Source organism: Zosterops lateralis, assembly GCF_965231275.1.
Source record: "Zosterops lateralis genome assembly, chromosome: Z".
Taxonomy (NCBI): domain Eukaryota; kingdom Metazoa; phylum Chordata; class Aves; order Passeriformes; family Zosteropidae; genus Zosterops; species Zosterops lateralis.
In genome coordinates this window covers 80,252,259-80,265,724 of record NC_139800.1, presented here as the reverse complement: position 1 = coordinate 80,265,724, position 13,466 = coordinate 80,252,259, and the positions used below count along the sequence as shown (strand labels likewise).

The 13,466-nt window shown below is 52.1% G+C and overlaps 1 protein-coding gene across 1 annotated transcript in view; it reads left to right on the top strand.

Annotated features, from left to right (window-relative positions):
* The window catches only part of LOC310923096 (oligophrenin-1-like), a 50,661-nt gene extending 42,523 nt beyond the window's left edge, over positions 1-8,138 (top strand). The window contains exons 19-24 of the mRNA XM_083884187.1: positions 1,802-1,949; positions 2,904-3,200; positions 3,875-4,040; positions 4,980-5,030; positions 5,728-5,778; positions 5,929-8,138. Coding sequence (XP_083740313.1) covers positions 1,802-1,949; positions 2,904-3,200; positions 3,875-4,040; positions 4,980-5,030; positions 5,728-5,770 — 705 coding nt within the window. The 3' untranslated portion in view covers positions 5,771-5,778; positions 5,929-8,138. The remainder of the gene's footprint in view (positions 1-1,801; positions 1,950-2,903; positions 3,201-3,874; positions 4,041-4,979; positions 5,031-5,727; positions 5,779-5,928) is intronic.
* The last annotated feature ends 5,328 nt before the right edge of the window (positions 8,139-13,466 follow it).

Below are 13,466 nucleotides of genomic sequence, written 5' to 3'. Positions count from 1 at the left end.
TTCTGCTCGGGATATAGGGATTAGGTCGATATTTCCAAAAAACTTCCCTCCTACAGGCAATCCTTTGCTGTCTTAATAATACACAAGCTGCTGCTTTTAATTCAATTGCTGCTATGTCACAGCAAGAGAGTGCTCCAGACCTTGTGTTTCGGAGGAGGGAACATGTCTTGCCCCTTCCCATGGCAGAGCCCAGTAGGCAGCGAGCCAGCACCCGCCCTGTGACACCAAACCCTGAGTGTGGGGGATTTTTCCCAGCATGGGTGTGTAATCTTCCCTCACTGAAGATATTCCAGAACTGTCTGGACACAATCCTGCATCATTTGCTTTAGGGAGACCCCCTTGAGCAGGGAGGTGGACCAGATGACCGACCCACTGTGGGCCCTTCCAGCTTTACTCATTCTATGACTGTGTTGCTCCTTCTCTCCTCATGCTGAGTGGGCCAGACTGTCAGGAGCAAAGCCTGGTCCTGGCACGTGGATTTATCCAGAGCCAACCCAGGCTGGGCCAGAGCAGCCTGACCTTGGGGAGTGGGGAGCTGTCTGGCACTGGCTGCCCTCCCCAGGCACGCTTGGGACCAAGGAGTTAAAACGAGGGGCATGTTTTCCTCTTCCATCCCCCATTTTGGTCTCCTAGCCCTGCTCTTTGGCCTGGAGAAGAAGGAATATACTTTTGGTTTGAATTACCAAAATGAGGTACTTAATCAAAGCAGAATGTTACATTTCTTCATGTTAAGATTTTTCTGGGTGATGCAATAAAGTTGTTTTTCCATATCGAAGTGTGGCCCAAGGGTGTGGTGACCCAGCATGCCGGTGGGGCTGGCACAGCTCTCCTCCTCTGGGCTGGAGCCAGCAAGGGACCAGCTCTACATCTCCCAGGACAGGCAGTGCAGCCTCTGGGCTGAGCAGCTCAGGCCACCTCCCCATAGTAACTGAGGCTTTAAAGCCTGATAAAACTTCAGTTACATCCCTGGGAAGAACACAGGAGCAGCTGCTTTGGGCCTTGATATGGTGTTTCAGTTCTTCAGATGTATTTCTTTTTCAGCTCTTAAATAAAGCCCTGACATAAATGAGAGCCTCTCAATTAATCCCAACCAAATGGGTGCCACATGACCAGTGAGAAAAGGAGATAAAACTTCTCAGTAGCATTGTTTTTATGCCAGTATTTCATCCCAGGTAATTTCCTGGTGCCAAACGCGTCATTGTAAGCCAAGAGCTGAAGGGTTTTAGTGTTAGATGTGAAACAATGCAGGGCTGGTTTGGGTGTTTTGGGGATTATATCTCTTTGATGATGGGAATCTTGATCTTGGTCGGGAGCTGTCTGCTCCAAAACTTCAAAGCCTCCCTCATCTGCTCCAGGGGAATTTGCTTCTACAAATGGTTTGTGTTTGTGATCTTCTTGCTGAGCCACGGGGACAGTGTCAGTGGTGGGAACAGTGTCAGTGATGGGGACAGTGTTGGTGGTGGGGACAGTGTCAGTGATGGGGACAATGTCTGTTATGGGGACAGTGTCAGTGGTGGGGACAGCGTCAGTGGTGGGGACAGTGTCTGTGATGGGGACAATGTCTGTTATTGGGACAGTGTCAGTGGTGGGGACAGCATCAGTGGTGGGGACAGTGTCAGTGATGGGGACAGTGTCAGTGGTGGGGACAGTGTCAGTGGTGGGAACAGTGTCAGTGGTGGGGACAGTGCCATGGTGGAGACAGTGTCACCATGCCCCTTTGTGCTGGGTGGAGGCACCTGCAGCAGGAGGTGAGGCAGCGGCCCCTTTGTGTTGTGTCACCTGAACATGTCTCCCTTTACAGATCTACTCTGGCCCCCCAGAGGACACCACAGCCCCCCCGGTGCCCCCACCCAGGGTGGCTGCCCGGCGGCACAAACCCATCACCATCTCCAAGCGTCCCCTGAGGGAGAGACCTGTCTTCTTCGGTGCCTCTGTGGAGGAGAGCGGAGGTCAGTCTGGCTGTTCCCTGATGCCTTTCCTGCCTCTCATCCCTCCTGCTTCCTGTAACACCTTTCCAGGGGCAAAGGAGGTAACAGCAGCAGGGCTGCACTTCCCAGGTCCTGGACACAGGAGGAAGTGAGGGTTGTTCAGAGAGAAAGGAAAGCCAAAAACACTTCATACATTGGTTGCATCATGTCACAAGTCAGACTTTGTGGGATTTGGGTTTTTCTGGTACCTGCTGTGTTTTCCATTAGCTAAACTAATGCTGGTTCTTGGCACAGGAGAGGCCCAGAGGAGAGGTTTTGTGGCAACAGAGGCAAAAAAACCTGCATGGAGTGCTGGTGGGATGGTAGCCAGGGAGGGCTGTGCTGAAGGAGGCCCAAGGAGGTCTCAAGCTGGCTCAGCTGCTGGCAGTTCCACATCCAGAGCAAGAACTCCAAAGAGCTTTTTCAGGACACAGTGAAGGTATTTTCTAGGCCAAGTTCTACTGTGACATTATGATAAGGGCTTCAGCATTTCCTTACAGTCAGCTGGCTTAACAGCAAAAGGCACATCAGCTTAAAATCATCTTTCTGCACCTGATTTGCTCTAATTGGCACTGCAGACTGTGCCCTGATTCCACAGTCACCAAAGAGATGTTTCTGCATTAGTTTTCAGAGCTCTGATGATGTTTATGTGTAAAGTGCACTTTGTGACACTGGCAAAACATGATTGATTCACACTGCTCTTTAAAACCCCCAGACTGCTAATGGAGCTGGGGCTGGCCTTGCATTTCAATGCTTCCCCGACCTGGGAGCAGAACCATTCACCTTGGACTGCCCAAGACTGCGGGGTGCAGTCAGGTTCATAGCACAGCTCCTGCTCTTGGGTCTGTAGCACAGCCAGGAGGGGTGGGCTTTTGGTGGCACATGGAGTGTGGCACACAACTCACCCCAGGGCTCTGTGTCCTCTTGTCCCCACAGCAGAGCACCTGGGCCAGACCCCCAATGGTGGTGGTGCAGAGGCCCCCAAGCCCCTGCTCCGCAGCCGCCTGCCCGCGCCCCGGCCAGGGGGGGACGAGCTGGGGCGTCCTCCTGCTGACACCCGCCCCCAGCCACGCACTGAGCCTGAGCTAGGGAAGCTGGGGAACAGGCTGCAGGATGGAGGGGCCAAGCCAGCTGGCAGAGCGGCCAACGGGGTGGTCACCAGCCCTGTCCTGAGGACTGCCACACTGCAGGCCAGGAGACCAGCACCCCGGCCAGGCATCTGTGGCAGAGAGGGTGAGTATGCAGCCACCAGGGGCCTGGCCAGAGCCAGGCAGAAGAAGCCTGAGGTGCCTGAGTCAGCCTTCCCTGGGGTGGGTGCTGGGCTTCTTCCCTTGAGTCCTCTCGATGTAGCTCAGCAGGAGGGGCTGGGAGACCAGAACAGCCTAAGGTGTGGTCACAGGTAAACACTGACACTTATTCCGTGTTGACTTGACTCTTAAAGACTTTGAAGGGTAAAAATTGCAAGGTTGGGTGGATCTTGGGGAAGAAAAGCAGCTGAGGAGAGGACAGGCAGTGTCACTGTCCAGGATGAAAGCTCAGCCACAGGAATCACCAGATTGTGCTGTTCCTCTCCCTTTCACAGAGCAGCACTGCACACGGTTTTGTTAAGAACAGTTGTCATTCCCAGGAAGTTTCAGCTTCACAGTCAGCAACTACATTGAGTTTGTCCTTGCAGGTCCAGCTCCATCCCCTATTCCCAATGCCAGGAAGGCTTTTCTGGGGCAAGTAGTGAGGGAACTTCCTTTCCCTGGAATTTGTCCCTCCATCTGGCTATTAGCCCCTGTTAGTGATAGAGTGTTGAGGCAGAGGGACAGAACTAAACCCATGAACCTGTTCAGTGCCTCGTCATAAATATCTGGCCTCTGCCAGAGCTTCCTGCTCAGTGTTTGTCATCTCCATCCCTGCAGGTGACTGTGATGGTGTCCCTAAGCCACGTTCCCATGGTGATAAGCCCGTGATAACACGTCCCCCTGTGAGACCTCCAGATCCACCCTGCCGGACTCCAATCCCTCCAAAGCTGGAGCAGAGGCCAGATCTGATAGCAGGGACAGCAGAGGAGATGCCCTCATCTGTGTAAGCCAGCACACCGTGGTGGGGACATGGTGCTGGTGGGGACACCTGGGGGCTCAGTGGCTGGAGTCTGTGGATGTCCCCTTGGCACTGGTGCAAGTGCAGGTTTGAGTGTCACTTGGAAAGCTGAGCAGAGGGCATGGCCAGCGAGGGGAGTGGAGCCACAGCAAAGGCAAACACAAAGCATTGCAGCTGCTCAAGCACAGCCCCAGGGCTGAGCCTTGTCCCATCCCCTTCCCTGCTTTTCCTGAGTCGGTGGAGCTGAGCCCCTCCCTGCCTGTCCCCAGCAAAACTCTCAAATGAGACACTTTCTGGGGCAGGACAAGATTCAGCTTGGATCTTCCTAGGGAAACTGATGGAGTTCAGCTTCATCTCATCCTCAGATTTCTTTCCAATTTTAAGAGTCAGAAACCCTGCTGGCTTTAGTGAGAATTAACCAAAAGAAAACAAAAGGTGCCATGAAAGTCAGCTCTGTGCCAGCTCAGTCAGAGCTGCTTGGCAGAACTTCTTTCTTGAGCTCAGGCAGGAGCACATAAACACTGAAGGAAAGACCATAAAGGGGATTGGTGCACACAGGATTATAGGCAAGAGCACAGAAATAATGCCTGGATGTGACACTCGGTGCTATGTTTTAGTTGGTGTGGTGGTGTTTGATCAAAGGTTGGACTCCACAATCTCGGAGATCTTTCCCGACTCAAATTCCCAGATGATTCCATGATTCCATGGTTCTATAAGCAGCCCAGCCAAAGCACTGGCAGGTGATGTGAGAGTGTAGCCAGTGCAGAAAGAACCCAGCTGTGCCTTGGCACAAGAACTGTCAATTGAAGGTGATCGCTGCAGTTCTGCCAATGCTGCAGCTCATTCCCCTGATCTCGTTAGCAAATTTCAATAGTCAATTGCCAGGTCGAATCAGAAAAGCGACTTCTCCTGTTTTCTTTGCAGGGTGGCCTCTAGGACCAAGTTCTTTGAGACAGCTTCCCGAAGAACAGGCAGGTAAGGCTGGCACAGGGAAGGTGGCGCGTGGATAGCAGCAGCCCTGCAGCACAGGGTGCTCCCTCTGGGGCAGAGCCAGCACAGACAGCCCCAGTCTCAGGCCTGCCCTGTCTCGTACTCATAAACAGCAGATGAGGCACAGCTAAAGTGCTGAAACTAAACAAAAGAGCACAAAGCATAAAATGTGAATCCAGATACAGACTTGGTAAGTTAAATCTGACAAATAAGAAACATCCCTGTGGATCCCTGTTACCATGTGTGAGGATCTGCATGGTGTAGTGCCTGCTGTACTCAGGCTTTGTGGGAAGATCAGGTCATGGGTGAGGTGATGAGGGCTGGTTAGGTCCCAGCAGCTGCTGAGAGAGCATGGCTGGTCCAGCACAGGGGATGTGCAGAAGGGAGGTAGGAGGTTAGGGGGGCTCACTGAGGTGGAGCAGGTGCCATTTGTGATAATATTTGCCCAAATAAGCCTCAGCTTCCTGCTCTGAAAAGCTGCCAACCTCTGCCTAAGGGAGAGCAGGTTTGCGTGTAAGTCTGAGAACTGCTGCTGCTGGTACTGAGAGGGAAAACATTTGTGCTATTGCAAAACAGACCTCTCCCTGCCCATTACCCAGCCTCGAGGAGCTTGTGCGGCTGAGTTGGAGCTTGCTCCTTGCACTCATTTATTTTCTCTATTCTTCTACTTCCTTTTATACAGTTCTTCATCACCACAAGGCAGGATCCCAAGTGATGAGAGCTGAGGCTAAAGGTACGTTTATGGCAACAAATCAAACAATACACTGAAAGCAGACATGTAATACAAAGTCAGGATTTCTGGGGTTGTGGGAGTCCGGTGGTTCTGGCATTAGTGGAGGGTTTGCACTGCCGCACAGAACATGAGCTGTTTTTCTTCTTCCAGGCTTTGTAAGCTCACCTCAGCCTATCTGGACCCAGAAGACTTTCTGTGCTTGTGACCCAGGAATCAGAACTGAGCCTTGCCAGCCCCAGTGCCCTGGAGAGCAGCTATCTTACTGGACAATGATTTCCGAGCCACAAGTGGCTCAAGAAATTAGGAGAGGGAGACCACAATGGAGAGCAGCTCCTGCCCACACATCTGTGTTGAACTGTTCTCTGCCCTTCCTCCTCTCCTCTCTGCAGACTGTGACAGTGCCCGTGTGTGCCCATGCAGGTGACGGCAGCATGGGCAGGGATGGGGGATATGGACTGCCTGTTCACCTGCTCAGTTTCAGGCAACACACTTTGAATAGGGTGTTTAGACAGCACAAGGGCTGAGTCCCTGTGTTTGGATGCAAGGGCAAAACAACTGCACTCCCCCCTTGCCCTGAAAAGCCCCTTCCTTTGTGTTTCTGTCCCTCACTTGGGGATTTTCAGTGTGTGGGACAGCCGTGCCTGGTAACGCTGCCCATGGTAATGCAGGCTGGACAGGGATGAGGGAACCACTATGCTCAGCTCTGTGGGATGTCTCCTCATCATCTTCTGGACATCCCTGGCCTGGACACCACACTGACAGACATGGCTTGGCCTTGGCCTTGGCTGGGGTCAGCTCTCAGGCAGCACCCTTGGGTCAGCAGCCTCCAAGGGTGCAGCTGAAGGAAGGGGGCAGCAGGTGTTCCTCCTCTTCCTCCACTGCCTCCTCTTCCGTGTGAGCCACATTCCCAGCAGATCCACTTCTCACAGGCCCACCAAGAAATCTCCATCCTGGGTGATTGCGGTGGCCAGCACAGAGGTGCTGAGGATCTGAAACTCACTGATTGTGGGTCAAACCCATTGTTTTTGTAAGAACTGCCCAGTTTCTTGTTTGCTTGTTTATTCTTTTCAGTACAAGATGCCCAGTCTGTCCCTCAGTCATGGCCCTTGGATGATCTCTATTGCCCCAGGAGGTGTCCCTGGCTTGGAGCTCTGTAGCAGTATTGGCTTGTCTGTTGCTTCAGCTGCCACCAAAGCCCAGCTCCAGGGCTGTGCATGGCAGAGAGCTGCTTCCCTGCTTCCTCCACCTGCCCAAAGATGACTCCCCCCTTTTGAATGGTTTTCTTTAGGTGCTGAGAGCATTTGCTAAACAGTGGCCAAACATTCCTACAGCTGCTTCCTGGGTGCTCCATCCCTCGAACATGCGGTGTCCTGCCTGGCGCTTTGCCTCTGTGTGACCTCATGCTTCTTATTGCTGAATGGCACACACTGGCACTCCTGTGTGTCATGTCTATGGTGCTCTCACTACCTTGGCTTCTGCAGTGCCCCAGCTGCTCCATCCTTTAGGCCTGGCACATGTACGTGGCTTTAAAACCAAACCAGCCTTGTGCTGTGACAGTTAAGGCTGTGCTACATGCACTGCCAGCACCAGGGGCTGTGCTGGGCCCTTCCTGCTGCAGCCCTTCACCAGGGGCTCAAGGACAATGCACAGTGGTTCTGATCAGGGATCTCTGATCAGGTAGGATGGAGCTGAAGCTGGAGCAAGCTGCTCTGACTGGCCTGGCAGTGGCAGTGGGGCCACCTGCCTGCAGCACATCAACCCCTGGCCCTGTTGGGGTGTTAGGACTGTGGGTCCCACACAAAAGGCCAGCATTTCCCAACTGTCTTTCTTGATTTTGGCTGCTGTTTGGGGATCCCTCGAGCCTGTCAGTTTGGGAAGCTCCTTGGGTTCTGCTGATGTGGGTGGCTCTGTTGGCGACATTCTGCAGGAGCAGTGGCTTTTCACATCCTCCTCCTCCTGCTTGTGGCCACTGCCCAGCACAGACCCCCAGAGCCAGGCTCCGTGGGTGGGGAGAATCCAAGGGTGGTTGGGTTTCAGTCTGACAGTGTGAGCACCGGGGGGAGGCAGCTTCTTGCAGACTATCTCATTGTGTCCTTTTGAAGTTCTTTGTCACTTGTATATATTTGCTGATTTTTCCTGCACCTCTGGGTGCAGCTGAACACTGGGGACCAGCAGTTGGAGTGGTAGGGGATGTTGGTTGTGCTGGTGGGGGGCTGTGGGGCCCAATTCCTGCAGCTGTGAGCACAGTCCTTGCTGCCAATGTCCCAGGAGTGACAGCTGGGAATGCAGGATTGCCCTGTGCAGCATGGCAGCCCCTCAGCATCAGCCCCAGAGCCATTGTGATACGTACAAGCTTAGGTTACTGCAAGTGTTTATAAAATTTCCATGAAGTGAAACCGCCATCTCAGTGTGTTTTGTTCCTCTTAACCCCAGACCCCCACTGCTGCCCCTTCTGCAGACAGGCCCTGCTGTGGAGGCCCAGCTCTGGGGAGGCCACACAGCTATGGGACTGGGAGTGCTCTGGGCTCTGCCATAGCTCCACTCTGGGTTTGCAGTCCCCAAAGCTGGTTTTCTGCATTTTTCTGACTGGAGAAGCTGCCCTGTCAAGGCTGAATGTTCATGCACTGCCACAGTGCCTGGACAGCATCCTGTGCCATGGATCACTGAGACTCTGGTTCTCCTGTGACCACCAGTGGCTTCTTTGCATCTATCCAGCACTCTTCTCCCCTCACATCTGTTTTCCCCCACCTTCCAACTCTGACACTGTGCACCAGTGTTTCCTTTAACAGCGAGCCCTCCCTCAGGAGAGAACAGCTTCTCTCTCTGAAAAGGGAATCTTGCAGCCAGCTTTGGAGCCCAGATTTCTGGAGAAGCCTGGCGGAGGTGACCACTCCAGAGGGTGCCCTGGGGGGCCCAGGGACAGCAGAGCTGCTCCCAGAGCCACGAGGGTCCCTAGCTGGAGAAGGGGAGCATTCCCACCCACACCCTTCTCGGGGGCTGGTCGCTTTGGGGATCCTCCTACAATTATTTAGTGCAAACCCGGCCCCCGCCCGCGGGCTGTTGGTGGCCAGGTTTGCCAGCCCAGAGAGGTCTGTGCCGTGCCCTAGCGCCGAGCCCGAGCAGCCAGAGCACTCCCGGGGCGGGCATGGACACAATGCACCTGGAGCAGCAGCTGGAGGGTTTTCTGCTTGTTTTTACTGGCTTCCTGTTTACTCTCAAAAGTTTCTTTGTGGAGCTGTAATTTTTCCAGGGCTGGATGTATTCAAACCAGCGGTGTTTGGGGAACTAAACTGTTTTCTTTGCTCACTGAGCCTTATATGTAGTGATCATGAACTGGAATGAGCATTGAGGCATTGCCCCAACAATCCTTATCTCCCAACCCACAGGTGCCTGGCTTGCTTTCTTACAGAAAACATTTGAATTTAATATGCGCAAGAAAATTATCTTCCAGCACAAGTAAAACCTTTCAGGTTTTTATAGAGAGAAGATAACAAAACAAGCAGTTCCAAAGCTTGAGCCCGAGTCTCAGTGAGTCTTTTTCAGAGGAAGAATTTCAAGAGGCCAAAGGCTCTGCAGCAGACACATCTGTGTGATAAATTTAGAATTGAAATATACTTAGTGGAGCACCGACATCTGAAATTTGTGCCCTACACAGAGACCCACGAAGGCACCGGAATCCACCCACGCAGGACTCCTTGGAGGATCAGAGCTGTGGTTTTCAGCTCTGTAGTTCTCCCTGACCCATCCCACTGCACTAGTAGCCATTTGGAGGCTCTGATCTTGGAGCAGCTCCCTGTGATGGGCGGGTTCCTGGCAGCCCTTAGCCCTCCTTGGCCTGTACAAATGGCTGTAAATCAGATCAGGCCTCCAAAAAAATCCTGTGATTGGCTTAAACAATCAGGAGATGCTTTGAATCAGTAAAGGCCACAATGTTTTCCATTTCTGTGTTTTCAGAGGTTTGAATGCTTTAACAGCATCTGCCAATGTCTCTAAGAGCTCCTGCAAGGCAGAAGTTCTGAAGATTCTTGAAATCCTGTATAAGAGGTGGTCATGCCCTTGAAAGCTCAGAGAGGCAAGTCCCCAGGAGCTCCATCCTCCCACAGCTCCATCTTCCTCACTCTGTGTCCTGCACACCCCAGCTCCCTTCAGTGCCTTGGCCCCACAGGCTGTCCTGCTGGCCACCACACCATGCTACCACACTGTGCCACTGCTCCCTGCTCCTATGGGATGGGACACAGGACATGCCAGGCAGGGCTGTTTGCCCTCCCCTTGGCTTCTGCCCACCACTGGCAGAGGGAAGCAGCAGCAGTTTTGGGTAAGGAGCAAATCCCAGTGTTGGCTGATGTCCGTGGTGTCAGGGCACTCAAGTCAGAGTGACCCTGCTGAATTCTGTGGCTGCCACTGGCTCGCCCTGGGAGCACAGGCACAGCCCTGACACCATGGAAGGGACACAGGGCTGGCTGCCAGCGCAGCAGGGCCACAATGCTGGCGCTCACAGGCCCCCAGGGAGGGGAACCACAGCTGAAAGAGCTATTTGACACAACTCGTCAGTATTTTAGGAAACAGAACTTTCTGTTTTAAAAATATCCCTCTTTCTGCTCTGAGGACAAGAACAAATAAATTACCTTAAAGCACGGGGCCATTTGGGGGTTTTCATGATGTTTCCATGTTTTCAGTTGACTTCTTCTTCATGGTAACTGGAATTTTTCCTGTGAGTTTGGTGTGCCGTTCTGCCGGGGAGCCGAGGCATCTCTGAGGGCAGCTCTGGAGCCTGCTGGCATGTGGCTCATCCCTAGTGCTGGCATGGTGGCTGTCACCATGCTGCCAGGCCCCACAGCTACAGCAGTTAGAAATGGTCAGGGAGGTCAGCAGCTTCCCTGTGACCTGTAGGTCCTGGTAAGCTGTGCAGGGCAGGTGCAAGGTGTAGGATGTGGGATGCAGGATGTGCAGCAGAGGTGGCTGGAGCATAACGGGTAAAAGGAGTCTAGTGAGGTGACTTTGTCCTTCAGCTACTTCTGACCTGGCAACCCCAACTGGGTTCCTTCACTGCCCTCCCACAGACGCTGTTCAAGCCACACAAGTTTGGGGCCATCAGAGACTGAGTGTAAGCCCAGGATGTGCAGTCACTGAGGCACCAAGTCCATCATCCCATGAGGTGCTGGATCAGTGGCTCCTGAATGTCCCTGGGGACATTGGTGTCCACGTGGCCAATTGGGAGGTGACACTGGGGCTGACATGCTGGCAAGTACCCAACACACCACACCAGCCCCAGGGAGCTGAGGCCTGCTCAGTGTGCATTAAGGGTGAATTTTGAAAATAACACATTAAGTTTTCTTTGTGACTCGTAGCAAGGGATGGGATCAGGTTCCTTGCGGATGACAAACCAAAGGTTTCTTTTTCCTCTTGGCACACTGTTCTTCAGCTCATGGGGCACTGTGTGTGGACTGCTGCTGTGCAATTATACAGCAGGCATTGCCAGCTATTTGTGGCCCAATGAGCTGCTTTTATTTTTTCCAGGCTCTTTGCTTTGTCTCAGTGAATCAAATCTTGGCCCTGGACGGGACTCACATCTGTGCCTTGAATTAACAAGTGGCTGATAAGCGTCTTCTTTATTACTTGGAGAGCATAGGTCAATTTTATAAAGACGTTCCAGAAGAATGGATTTACAACTGTTCATAAAGATGGCAAAAACAATGACAAGAGCAGGAGGACACTGACCTTTATTAGCTCCTTGCTTCGAAAAATACATTAATCAACTGAAATTCAATTTAAAAGACCTAAAGAGGAATATATCAAAAGGATTAGCCAATTGATATGTAATTGAATTACAAGTTAAGACGTGATTAATAGTGAGATCTGACGGTGAAAGAAAGTCTACAATGACCCAATGTACAGCCTCATCTACTGGCAAATAACCCACTGATTCCCAGCGCCTTTGCTTGCTGGCAGCCATCACACCCACAGCGATTTCATGCACAAAATTGACACAAAAGCCAAATGCAGGCAAAGGGTAGAGCTCCAGCAAACCAGATTCTGCATTTATTGGACTCAGAACAACAGCAGATTTTCAGGTTACAAAAAGAGCTGAACACCAAGCGTGAGGGGCCATTCCATCAGAGGGCTGGGGGCTCATGTGGGCACCAGGCGTGGCTGAAAGAGAAATGAGAATTTTCATTTATCCCCAGCGTGGTGTCATTGGTTTCTTGACCTGGGTGCCAGGCAGACCCCTGTCTTTGGTTACATAAATAAACATCCTTCAGTCCCACATGGGGACTTGTGAGCTGCAGTTGTCCCCAGGGCATCCTGCACTGCACCCCATTGGCCCCAGCAGCATCTGTCACCACAGTCCAGCCCCCATGGTACCAGAACACTCTGGGGCTCTCTCTTCCTTATCCAATGCATTCGGTTCCAATTGAAAAAAAAAAAAAAAAAAAAAAAAAAAAAAAAAAAAAAAAAAAAAAAAACCAAAACAACAACAACAACAAAAAAAACCCAACTGTGTCAGCAATCCACCCAATTCCTTCTCTGGGAGAACTTACCCTCAGGTAATGCTATAACTTGGGCAAAGCACTGCAATTCCAAACTGAGCCAGACCAGGCTGTGTGCACTGCACCTGCATCACAAGGTTTGTGGGTCCCCAGGGTCACAGTCCCACCAAAACAGCCCCAAGGTGTCCTCAGTATCATGCTCAGCCCTCACCTTGGAGCCAGGCCCCAGGAAAGAACCAGCACCACACCCCAAAGTCTCTCTGTCATTCCAAGGCTCTTTTTCTTCAGGCAAAGCTGTGGCATTGGCTTCTCTCTTTCCCTCATTGGAAGGAGCAATTGCAGACACTGGCCTTTGTAACTCCCAGGAACACAGCTGCGGGCTGGGAGGCCCCCCTCAGGCAAAAAGGCACCAGCAATGAGCATTTTTGGCTTATTACAAAAAAGTAAAATATATCAAATAGAGAACTCTTATTATTACAGAGACATGTTAACAAAGAGAAACAGCATAAAATTGCCACAGAACACCAAACACCTGGCACAGAGAGCAGCTTTTATCCACTTGCTAAGGGCTTATGTGGGTGCAGAGATTTAATCTGTGAGTCACAAGCACAGTGTCCCTCTGCTGCTGAAGGGAAATGAGCACAGGGAGCAGGAGCCAGTGGGCAGGGGAGGCTCTGACCCACCCGAGGGGGCCAAGACACCACAGCCACTCTCTGTAATCCCAGCACTCTGCCCAAATGTGTGAGGACGCTTTGTGCAAGCCAAAGAGGGAAGAAACAAAGGACACTCCGTTGTTCCCCGAAAGCAAACAGTGTCCCTTGTCTAACCTCAAAAAGACACAGAAAAGCTGCAGAAGCTGATATGGACCCCAGCCTATGCCAGCGTGTGCTCTGTGCATGCCACAAAAGAGGGGACCTTTGCAAACTGGGTGGCACCCAGCCAGAAAAATAATTAGAAGTCTCCATTAAATTGGCACGTTCTGACTCATCTCCTGCAGAGCATCCGGCACCTCAGTGGGCGACCAGAGAGGACTCTTAGAGCATGTCACTAAATAGGTATCTTTAGCAATAGAAAATGGGCCATGCCTTTATTCTATATAGAGATAGATAATTTTAGCATACATCATGTTATTGAAACATCCAGGGGAAGAGCTCAGCAAGGGGAGGGACACCACGGGGACTGCAGGGCTGGCTGCTGGTG